The sequence below is a fragment of the Lepidochelys olivacea genome (assembly GCF_965140295.1).
Source record: "Lepidochelys olivacea isolate rLepOli2 genome assembly, chromosome: 12".
Taxonomy (NCBI): domain Eukaryota; kingdom Metazoa; phylum Chordata; order Testudines; family Cheloniidae; genus Lepidochelys; species Lepidochelys olivacea.
Genome location: NC_140422.1, coordinates 4,211,249 through 4,223,434, shown reverse-complemented (window position 1 = coordinate 4,223,434; position 12,186 = coordinate 4,211,249). Strand labels below are relative to the sequence as shown.

The window sequence follows — 12,186 nt, the reverse complement described above, 5'->3', positions numbered from 1 at the left end:
GGAAGTATTAACCTAAGCTGGTAAAAATAACCTTAGGGGGTTTTTCATGCAGGTCCCCACATCTGTACCCTAGAGTTCAGAGTGGGGAAGGAACCTTGACAGGGACTATTTAGAAAACCTGGACGAGCACAAGTCCATGGGGCCGGATGTGTTGCATCCGAGAGTGCTAAAGGAGTTGGTGGATGTGATTGCAGAGCCATTGGCCATTATCTTTGAAAACTCATGGCAATTGGGGGAGGTCCCGGATGACTGGAAAAAGGCTAATGTAGTGCCCATCTTTAAAAAAGGGAAGGAGGAGGATCCAGAGAACTACAGGCCAGTCAGCCTCACCTCAGTCCCTGGAAAAATCATGGAGCAGGTCCTCAAGAAATCAGTTCTGAAGCACTCAGAGGAGAGGAAAGTGATCAGGAACAGTCAGCATGGATTCACCAAGGGCAAGTCATGTCTGACTAATCTAATTGCCTTCTATGACGAAATAACTGGCTCTGTGGATGAGGGAAAAGCAGTGGATGTGTTGTTCCTTGACTTTAGCAAAGCTTTTGACACAGTCTCCCACAGTATTCTTGCCAGTAAGTTAAAGAAGTATGGGCTGGATGAATGGACGATAAGGTGGATAGAAAGCTGGCTAGACTGTTGGGCTCAACGGGTAGTGATCAATGGCTCCATGTCTAGTTGGCAGCCGATATAAAGTGGAGTGCCCCAAGGGTCGGTCCTTGGGCCGGTTTTGTTCAATATCTTCATTAATGATCTGGAGGATGGTGTGGATTGCACCCTCAGCAAGTTTGCAGATGACACCAAACTGGGAGGAGAGGTAGATACGCTGGAGGGTAGGGATAGGATACAGAGGGCCCTAGACAAATGAGAGGATTGGGCCAAAAGAAATCTGATGAGGTTCAACAAGGACGAGTGCAGAGTCCTGCACTTAGGATGGAAGAATCTCATGCACAGCTACAGACTAGGGACCGAATGGCTCAGCAGCAGTTCTGCAGAAAAGGACCTAGGGGTTACAGTGGACCAGAAGCTGGATATGAGTCAACAGTGTGCCCTTGTTGCCAAGAAGGCAATGGCATTTTGGGATGTATAAGTAGGGACATTGCCAGCAGATCGAGGGACATGATCGTTCCCCTCTATTCAACATTGGTGAGGCCTCATTTGGAGTACTGTGTCCAATTTTAGGCCCCACACTACAAGGAGGATGTGGAAAAATTGAAAATGTCCAGCGGAGGGCAACAAAAATGATTAGTGGACTGGAACACATGACTTATGAGGAGAGGCTGAGCGAAATGGGATTGTTTAGTCTGCGGAAGAGAAGAATGAGGTGGGATTTGATAGCTGCTTTCAACTACCTGAAAGCGGGTTCCAAAGAGGATGGATCTAGCCTGTTCTCAGTGGTAGCTGATGACAGAATGAGGAGTAATGGTCTCAAGTTGCAGTGGGGGAGGTTTAGGTTGGATATTAGGAAAAACTTTTTCACTAGGAGGGTGGTGAAACACTGGAATGCGTTACCTAGGGAGGTGGTGGAATCTCCTTCCTTAGATATTTTTAAGGTCAGGCTTGAGAAAGCCCTGGCTGGGATGATTTAGTTGGGGATTGGTCCTGCTTTGAGCAGGGGGTTGGACTAGATGACCTCCTGAGGTCCCTTCCAACCCTGATATTCTATGATTCTATGACTGAAAGAGCTCAGCTGAGAGAGACATGGCAGAGGAGACAGGTCCCTCTGACTGAGAGAAGCCCAGGGTTAGGACACACATACAGAGACAACAGGGACAGTGTAGACTCCTGCCAGGGAAGTAGAGAGGAAAAGACTTCCGTAGCCCAAGAGGCTAGGAGAACTGTTCAGTTTTGTTTGGACTTGTTTATGGTATCCTGGAAGGAATCTGAACTTAAGTGACTTGGCCGGAGGGCAGAGCCACAGAAGACTTGGGGCCAGAGACAAGTGACCAGCAGGAAGTGCTGGAGGCAATGCCCCACACCAGTGCAAGGATGAGTGAGCCATGCCACAGGCTTCTTTTACTCATCCTAAATGAGAGGGCGTGAAGTGCATTTTCATCCTCTGCAGGCTGCTTTCAGGATGTAGATTCTACAGTGGGGATTGCAGTTCCATTAGCACGTGGATTCAAACCATTCTTCCTTGGTGAAACCTAAACCAGAACCAGAAGAAAGACTAAAGAAGCTGCAGCCTACCTCCATGAATAAGGACCTGTAGTCAATGAAGTCCTCTGTGCTTTGTGCCTTGTACCTGCTTGCATCTATTAGCTCCTGGATCTGATCATTACTTTTCAAGGGACAAGCGGCCCTCAGTGCCAGGCTGTATGGAGAAAGAGGAGCATCACAACCACAGGTATGGGTGGCCCAGCAGCGTGTGCATGGACACCCGCTCGGAGCGTGACCAGGCCCTCCTATCAAGGGGTGTGTGGCCGTTCAGGTGCATGGCACACACTGTTGGCTGTGCAGCACCCCCAGAAGCCAGCACTCCAGGAGCAGGTGTTCAATAGCGCAGCATTTGCAATCAGGGCAGGGTCTTCAGAAGAGTTCAGCCCCTGTGCAGGCATCAAAACAAGGGCCACATTTGCAGTAGAGCTCAGCATGTGGGTGCATGCTGGGTGCTGAGCTCTTGGGGAAATGTGGCCCAGCTGTGGGTGCTGACTGCCAGACAGTCTGGCCCCATGTGACTAGCAGCTCTGGAGAGAGGCACATATTCCTAGCAGAAGGGCTAGTGCACGTAGCTTCTACCCCACTTCAACGGATCGTTATATCTGGACATCTCCCAGGGAACCACTTAATCTGGCACTTGCCAGTTGCTACAACAGTTGCTTAACTGGGCAAGAATCAGCAAAAATGATCCCTAGAGCAGAATGTTCAGATGTGCTTTGTGCTCACAGTCAGTGCCAGATTTCCCAGAGAACCTAGGCTCCCATCTGGGCACCAAAATACGTGGCCAGACTCCAGCAGAGCTGTGCAAGGTGGGGGCCAAGTGCTTTTGCAAATCTGCTCTAGACTGTGGGTGCTGAGCACTTGGCAACCTGGCCCTGAACACTTCAGAAAATCTGACCGTGAACCTGGACTCATTTCACCAGTGCCAGAGTGTTACAGGGTGTCTCCGCCTGAATCTTGTAATACAGCTGTTAGCAGAGTGGTGAGATTCTGCCCTCCGATGGACTCCTAACTTCTGCCTCTGGCACTGTGCAGGGTTATCTGAGGTGAGAATGTAGCCCAGGATGGAGATCAGATGGTGCCCAATCACTCTGCCAGGGAGAGAACCAGTGAAACCTGCTGATGAAACTGGCATAGCAACACAACTCTGCTTCGGACTAGTCCATTCCCTGCCATCACAGTGGCTTGGGGCACCTGTCTCTCCTGTTCTCTGCCTTTGGCACACAACAGTGAGTCTCCCAAGGACTACAATACTATGGTGTAACTGAGTTATTGGGCTTAATGTAGGGGTAACTGGGTGCAATGTAATGGCTGGTGATTTACAGGAGGTCACAGTGGGTGATCGAATGGACCTGGCTGGCCTTAAACACTAGGAAGCTCTAAGATCTTCTACGCTGGATGGCGGGGCTCAGACAGCTGCAGCACCTCTTACTTGAACTGTTCAGTCATGAGAGTTCCGTTGTTTGAGCTGTCGCTGGCCGTCAGCTCCTTCAGCAGGTTGGAGATTAGCTGGTTCTGGCCATGGTATAGTCCTTCATCCACCTGTGAAACAGGAAGCGTCCACAGGTCACTGACAGCACCACCGAGGAGCTAGCCTCCCAATGTAGAAGGAAAGTCAGGGCAGTAATGGGGAAGATGGCACCACCCAGAGACAGCACGTCATTTCCATCCAAGCATCTTTTGGTAATTTACAAATCATTAAGCAAGCCAGATGGTGCTCCCCCCGAGGCTGGTATTATAATCGCTTCATATAGAACACCCATCCTTCCAAAGCAGCTTATGTGCAATGATATACTGGACCAGTGAAAAGCAGCCCTCTCTGGGGTGGAACGCAGCAGCCAGAAAAACAGCACATTGCACGACACAGTGAGGCGTGGTGCTGTGGCAATCCCTCACCTTATTGAGCAGCAGACAGGACCTCTGCTTTGAAAGCCCCATATGCAATGAACTGCTGCATGCAAATCCGCTTCTTAGCCAGAGGATGGAGACTTTCATTGCCCTCATGGTTGACGGTATCCATGCCTCTCACCCACTCCTGAGCAGGACGTATGTAACTCCTGGGCTGCTGTTTCCATGCAGTATCCAGAGCATCGTGTGTACGGTGCAGGAGAACTCTATAATGTTGTGGGGCATTGGCAGCTCAGGAGGAGTGCAACCAGAGGCATGAGGAAGTACAGGAGACTTTTCCATCTCCATAGGGTGGGAATGAGCCCCGTTGAGCTGCCCAGCCCAGGGGAGCACTGCAGCTGGGAGTCGTGCTGTTTTGTGGATTGTACAGGAAGTGTAAAGGACTAGATGTCAGGGAGCAAAGGGGATTGTAAGTATGTAGCTAAGCAAACTGTGGCCCTCTGACGTCAGTGGGAGGATGTGATGTGATCAGTGCTCCTGAAAGAACAGGGGCCTTCCAACAGGAACCTGAGAGTTTCCACAACATGCTGAGTAACCTCACTCCCATTGTGAGCAGTAGGGTGTGCGGGTGCTCAGCTCACCACAGGGCTTCCCCCCAGTTCCCTCGCTCTCTCACAAGGAAGCAGAGGTAGGACACCAGGTTCCCAGGCCACTCACCTTCCCACTCAGTATGTCATAGAACAAGCTCATGGCTTCGTTTGATCGGTACAGCTTGATGTTTTCATAGATGGTGTAAGCCCATTCAAAGGCAGAGGCGTCTCCATACCTCTTCTGGAGGTAGTTAAGGAAGAACTCTGGAAGGCTGGATTGCTTCCCTTTCTGCCAAAAAGAAGACAGCTGCTCTAGAAAACAGGTTGAGGCTGGAGGGGGCTGATCCCTTCAGAGCTGCTCCTGAGCTCCAAACACCAGAGAAGACCCAGGCCACCTTCCTTCTCTTGAGGGTGTTCACAGCTGAATGAAGCACAGAAACTCCAGCTGTCCCCTGGATCTGAGCAGTGGATATCACTCCCCATCCCTAAAAAGGAGACAGCCCAATGGCCACTCTTCAATTGGGAATGAGCACTAAATCTCCTCCTCCCACCCCACATTTGTAGGGCCCTCCATGCCCCAGGTTGGAACCACACATTTGCACATCTTGCCCTCTGCCAGCACATCTGGACACTGCCATTCTGGCCAGGGTGGGGTGGGCAGGCTTTCCCCAAACCCACCAGGTCACCCCAGGAGCAGAGCACCCCTCACCCTACTGGCTAAGAAAGGGGCCTAATCTCTGGTCTGTAGAACCATGCAGAGCACTGTTATCAGTGTCATGCTAGAAGCTTCCCTGACTCTTCCTGCTGACCACAGTGACACTCGTAACTGCCTTAAGGTCCCCTTGTGCTCAGCTTAGTTAGTAGGCTGCGCGGTACCTTGGGTGTGTGGTTTATGTCTGTTAGGCCCCTGTACCAGGATGGCTGGCACAACACCAGGGCACTTACTTGCCTAGCCATCCTGGAGACCTGGTTACAGGAGCACCATCACCCACCAGGATAGCACATCCCAGAAGTGACAGTGGGGAATGGGGGCTGGAAAACAGCAAAATGACTTGCTCCTACAGCATCCTCGGTTGACAGGGTCAGAGAGTGACACGAACTGTGGCTTAGGTGCAGCCCTGGCTTCCCAACCCCTTCCAGCCAGCAGGACTGTCCCAGTAGCTGACAGCAAGGAATCAAGTGGTTTTTAGTTATGGGGAAAAATAGGATAAAGAGAACCTGCAGATCTGCTGAAACTTTCTCTTTCCAGATCTCTTTCACGATGTTCACCACATCCTTTTTGTTTAGCTTCTTGTTCTTCACCTGGCCTTCGTACCTCAGGTACACAGGGACCTTGTCCCCTTTGCCCTAGATAATACAAGAGACCAACAGGAATTCACATCAGGTAGCAAAAAAGCTATTTCCATAGAATATGGAGCCACAGAAAAGGTTCGTGTCTCTGGGTAAGCTCACAAGGTGGGAGCCATCTGGGACAGGTTCTTTCATTCCCCGTGTTTCATAGGAAGTTCTGGTGCCGCAAAGAAGCCACAAGGGTGGACATGAGTCAGTTGGAGTCTGCACTAGGCGTGTCTCCTCTTTCCTCCTTGCAGTGAACTAGATCAAACCCTTGCTACATGAGTGACTTTTCTTGTGACTCCTATCTCAACCCCATTGCACCCATGCAGCTGTGAACATGACTTCTGTGCATGCCTCACAGTACAGAACGATGTTCCTCTGACACAGATGGTGAGCGTGTCATGCAGATAAGACACACAGGCTGGGTAACCCTCCAGCCCATATTAGTGAATGGCTATTTCCCAGGGAGGAGTAACATTTCCCTGACATGGACATGCAGTTTGACGGCAGCGCCTGGCATCACTTAACATGGTGCATGTTCTGGGGGCAGTTTAGAAAGTGCACTGAGTAGCTGCTAAAGAGAGTCCCTTCGCCACAAAGCGGGGGAGGGCCAAGGGCTTTAACATAACAAAAATGTGGGGACATCCTCCTGCAGTGATGCAGAGAACATCTGAGCAGAGGGTAAAATCATTCAAGCTCCTGGAGAAAACTAAGGAGGAAGAGACCTGTTGTAAGTGGGAGTCACCAACTCATGAGGGCAGGCGAAAGGAAATCTGAATCCACACGTGACAGACCAGCTGCTTAGTACAATGTAAACTGTCACAGCAACATGACCCCAGGTTCACTGAGCTGCTTGTTAGGGAGGCATCAGCAAGGAGATCTTTATATAATGACAGGTTTCAGAGTAACAGCCATGTTAGTCTGTATTCGCAAAAAGAAAAGGAGGACTTGTGGCACCTTAGAGACTAACCAATTTATTTGAGCATAAGCTTTCGTGAGCTACAGCTCACTTCATCGGATGACGAAAGGTGCCACAAGTACTCCTTTTCTTTATATAATGCAGCATTTGTCACTTGTTTGTTTGGGGGCTAGGGAAGACACAGTGGCAAAGTGTATCTATCACAGGTTACAAGCAATAGGCAGTGTCGGCAGGGAAAGGACACCCTTAGCCCAGTAACTCCTGGGCAACAATTCCTTAGCTAATACTTTGCACTTTCAGTAGCTGCTGGTAAATCTCAACTTGGAGATTAATCTCTTAGTAAGAGGGCAACTGGTTGTCCTTGGCCTAAGGTTTCCAGCAAATGATTACTCCAACAATCTGATCTTTATGGGTCAGTATGGCAGTCATGAAAACAGCTGTGGAATTCTGAATGGGAAAGGCTCTTCCCTACTTTGCCAACAGTCAGATATGTATTACTGAGTCCTCTCACCAGAGCAAAGCAACCAAGAAAGAAACACAAATACCAGTCCAGGGAAGGAGTCTTTCTCCTTCAGCAGTCCTGTTCCTATTTCCTCCAGAAGCACATCCACCAGCTGGTCACTGGTCTTCCCCTCTTCCAGATAGCTCCACCGCACAGGCCCACCAGAAATCACCTCTGTAAGAGCAGAAACAAACACACCTGTTGAAGGAGGGAGAGTACTCCCAGCATGTCCTCCAACTGGCGTTGGTGGGAGTTTTAGATTTGTACAGATCTCTATCGGTGCTCAGCCCTTATGTTAAACACCCAATACAAAACAAGAGTCACTGAGCCCCTCCAGCTCTCAGCTCTACCCCCTCCATAAAAGCCTGTGTGGGGGAAATGGGGCTCTGCACTGTACCCAGAGGTTAACAAATGCAGCAACTCACAGCACTTTGAGATGAGATGTCCAAAGCAAATCATCATCAACGATGGTACCTGCACATTTTGCCCAGTCAGGCCGGGGCGTGGAGCTGCGCTGAACTTGCTGGAGTTTGTTGTAGAAGCAGTCTCGCTCTTCCACAGTCTCTTGGTGGATTTCCAACAGAGTGTCATACTCCTTTTGGAGGTCATCAAAATCCTTCTGCAGGACTTCCATCTAACATAAGGGAAAGTGGGGCAGAGATAAACCAGTGCTGATGACTCTGGACTTCTTGCAGTTATTCAATCCCTTTTCAGACTGAATTTTAGACCAGAGCTGGCCAAAGAGCAGCATAGGCGAGCCCCGGTTAGTCCACAGCTTTCTAGAGTATGGCTGCTCATCTTCAGAATGGAGGTGGAGCCCCAGAATGCAATATTCCACTTGGCCACCCGGATCAAGCAGAGCATGTTTTGCTGGGACTTGTAGCCTCTGAAAGCTGCCACACTAACGGGAAATTGCTGCTTTTTAAAGGTGAACTGCAAAGAATTTTTGTAAAGTTTTTTTTTTTTGCGGGGGGGGGGGGGTTATGGTGTAAAATGGGGCTTGAATGGGGCTTTATTTTTTGTTCTTTAAGAAAAAGGTCTTGGGGGCACGGTGCCTGTGGCAGACCAGGTGCCAGCTCATGCCAAAGTCCCCATGCCTCAGTTGAACACTGTCAAATACCTACCTGGGATCAGTCTGACTCCTGTGTTTATAGTGTTGTTAAAATAGGTATTAGAATTTGTCAGGGTTCCTTCCCCACTCTGAACTCGAGGGTACAGATGTAGGGACCCGCATGAAAGCCCCCCTAACTTTATTTCTACCAGCTTAGGTTAAAGCCTGGTACGCTGCCGCCACCAAGCAATTTAACAAAGAATCAGGGAAGAGAGCACTTGGAGACGTCTTCCCCCAAAATATCCCCCCAAGCCTTACACACCCCCTTTCCTGGGGAGGCTTGAGAATAATATCCTAACCAACTGGTTACAAAATGGTCGAAGACCCAGACCCCTGGGTCTTGGAACAATGGAAAAATCAGTCAGGTTCTTAAAAGAAGGATTTTATTTAAAAAACAAAGAGAGAGATAAAAATCACCTCTGTAAAATCAGGATGGAAAATACTTTACAGGGTATTCAGATTCAAAACACAGAGGATCCCCCTCTGGACAAACCTTAAAGTTACAGAAAACAGGAATAAACCTCCCTCTTAACACTGGGAAAATTCACATAAACCAAAAGATAAACTAATCCGCCTTGCCTGGCTCACCTCTACTGGTTGCAATATTGGAGACTTGGATTAGGATGGGTTGGAGAAGATGGATTTCTGTCTGGCCTCTCTCAGTCCCAAGAGAGAACAACCACATAAACAAAGAGCACAAACAAACCCTCTTCTCCCACCCCCCAGATTTGAAAGTATCTTTTGTCCCCATTGGTTCCTTTGGTCAGCTGCCAACCAGGTTATTTGAGTTTCTTAACCCTTTACAGGTAAGGAGGAATTTTAGGCTATTCTCATGGTTATGACAGAATTATAGAGGTGAGTTTAGTGTTTGGACATTACTGAATGCTTGTGAGTTGCTACCTGCATTCATCTCACCTTATAAGAGCTGTATCCCATATGATAAGGTAATGGTTGAGTGTTTGCATTATAAGCCTATGTAAATCACCAGACGGAGAGACATTAACTAGTCTGAAATGCTGGCCTCCAATATAAGTTTTTATGTCCTGCCCAACAAGGAAGGCCCATCAACACCAGACAGACTAGAAAGGAACATTAAAGAAGGTATAAGACTTTGTTGTTTGCTCTCCTTCCACTGCATGAAGAGGAGTCTTGCAAGTGAATTCCTCCCATCAGTTGAGTTTGCATCTCAAAGCTGAAATGGTGAAGGGAATAAAAAGCCCTAAGAACAAGGAACTGTATCTTTATGCTACTTGGACTCCTCGGAACCACAATTACTAGGCATAAGCAAAAGTTCCCCAGCTGCTTAGCCTGGGTTAGCTCTAAAGGACATACAGAACTTGCTTATCACAGAAGCTTCTGTTACTTTGGAAACTTAAGATTGTAACTCATTTGTGTGCATCTATGTTTAGGTGCTATAACCATGTAAATAAAACTTATTTCCTTTTCCTGTTAATAAAACTGAATATAGTTTATTATAGAATAGGCTACCAGTCTTGTCTTTGGTGTGAGATCTAAGATGCAATTGACCTGGGGCAAGACAGATTGGAGCACCCCAGGGGGACTGTCTGTGACTCCATGGCCGGCTGTTATAATGCCTGAGGAGTTCACACTTCATAATTGGTTGGTGAAATCTAGGTGTAGAACTCGAAGCTACATTGGGGTTTGTGCCCTGGTTCGTAACACTCTGCCTTGAGGTTGCAACCCGCGCTCTTGAACCAATGCAGGACAGCTTGACATGCATCTGTTTGTTACTTGAGAAATATCTGGTCTGAAGTGACCTGTTTTTGCTATCAGTCCTCCTGAAGGGTGGAAGCACTAGCAAGATTATGACTGAAACCCAAACCTTGAGAGGGAGAGAAAGGGAGTTTTATTCACACCTTCATTGTTTATGACTCTGTTTATGATATCTATAACTCAAACTCCTGGGAGAAAAGTTCTCTTTGTGAAAGATCCAACACCTGCTTCCCTGTAACTGAAGGCTGAGAGCCTTTGCTCCAGCAAAAATAGATACATTAGAAATACTAAGCCTTATGTAATAACCAGGCAGAAAAGCTTCAGAAACCTGCCAGGCCTCAACCCCTCAGAGAGAAGCAAAACAGGTGCATGCACTATATATATTTTTTGCAGTTCACCTTTAATGCAAATTTGGGCACCCCCAAACTAGACCCCTTGCATAGATACATCAACTTTCTTCCAGTGCATCAGGCAGCTCTTTGCTCTTTCAGAGGAGAGGAGTTACTCTGAGCCAAGCCCCCTCCACACCCCCATTCTCTCCTTTGCACCCTGACCAATGGCAGGAATGATACTGAAACAACCAGGAGGCTTGCTACAGATTGACTGAGCGATTCCTTGCTCTAGGGTCTAGTCCAGCTGGGAGCTGGGTTGAATGGCCTCTTCTAGCCCATGACAGCTCAGGAACAGGGCTAAGCCTAGGACTTTGCTCGTTTTTGTTCATTATGTCCTTTGCTGCACTGTAGGAAAACAGGCGCTGCTCCTGTGTGTGCACTGCCAGCCGAGTGCTCACACTGTTTGCTCCGAAAAGGAGGCAAACAAACAAAGCGAGCCACCTACAACAGAAGCTATTTAAGCCCTCAGTCCAGCTTGGGGAAATGTCTTCAGTCCACTAGCAGCATGGTGACCCTGGAGTCACAGAAGACTAAGGAACCCATTTCATATCTGAGGGAAATGCAGCAGCACCACCAAGCAGACACAGAAAACTACCAGCTGAGTCCTTCTTTCAGTAAGCAGAACTATGGAGAGGGCTGTGGTGTAAGATATACCTACTTCATTAACTGATTTCACCACTGTTTTACAGCACTACACGCAGCTAAACTTGACTCTCTCTTATTAGCAGTAAGAGAGCCGGCAATGCAGTAGGATATTTATGCTAATCAACACGTATCCAACTCTGTCTATTACTGTTAATACACCATGGCAAAACCAACAGTGCTTCGAATCCAGAGGTTACAGCTGTTCAGAGATGGCTCTTTAATTGTTCTATGGGAAGCCCCAATCAAGGGGATGAGACATTTATTTGTGGGGAGGAATTAAACAATGTACTGAAATATTGCTAAGGCTGAGATCCAAACTGTCAACAAGCAGGCACTTCTGCGTTACCATTTCATCCCTACCTTATCTCCTTGTGCCAACAGACAAGAGCCAGCTGCAATGGGACAAGTTAGGGTTGGAGTGAGCACCTCCTGGCTTTACTTAGTCTAGCCTGCACCCCAATTTACAGGATGGCATTTGTGTGGTAGACACAGCCTTATGATCACCTTCTCAAACAGATCAGAATATTTTTTCTCCTGCGATTCGAAGTCTCTCCTGGGTACAACGTCTCCATAATCTGCTTTCATCGTGTTCAGCTCCACCTGGGCTTTCGTGAGGTCCTGCCGAGCTATCTTCAACGCCAGCGTTACCTTGACCAAGTCTTCACCCTTGACGTCTTTAAACAACAATCATCAATGCACAGTCAGATGGAGGGCCGTGACCGCAAGCCCAGCTCTCTGGAGGCACGTTCTCAAGTGAGCGTTATTAAAGCCCTCAGGGGTTCTGATGTGTTGTCCCTACTGATGCAATGCTGCAGTCCTGGTGCTCCCAGCTTTTGACAGTTCAAGAGTCACATGAGTCTGGCTGGGTCTGGAGCCCATCTGCTCACGGCATGAGAATCTCCAGTCCTCTTGTGAATGTCAGTCCTGCCTGGGGGGGGGGGGAGGAACCCCCATCT

General features: G+C 48.4%; 1 protein-coding gene across 1 annotated transcript in view; it reads right to left on the bottom strand.

Annotated features, from left to right (window-relative positions):
* The window catches only part of TSNAXIP1 (translin associated factor X interacting protein 1), a 64,619-nt gene that overhangs the window by 9,536 nt on the left and 42,897 nt on the right, over positions 1 to 12,186 (bottom strand). Inside the window, exons 8-14 of the mRNA XM_084644747.1 lie at positions 11,735 to 11,904; positions 7,823 to 7,982; positions 7,392 to 7,522; positions 5,811 to 5,939; positions 4,720 to 4,881; positions 3,587 to 3,696; positions 2,185 to 2,308 (exon numbers count right to left, since the gene is read on the bottom strand). Of these exons, the coding sequence (XP_084500873.1) occupies positions 2,185 to 2,308; positions 3,587 to 3,696; positions 4,720 to 4,881; positions 5,811 to 5,939; positions 7,392 to 7,522; positions 7,823 to 7,982; positions 11,735 to 11,904 (986 nt within the window). The remainder of the gene's footprint in view (positions 1 to 2,184; positions 2,309 to 3,586; positions 3,697 to 4,719; positions 4,882 to 5,810; positions 5,940 to 7,391; positions 7,523 to 7,822; positions 7,983 to 11,734; positions 11,905 to 12,186) is intronic.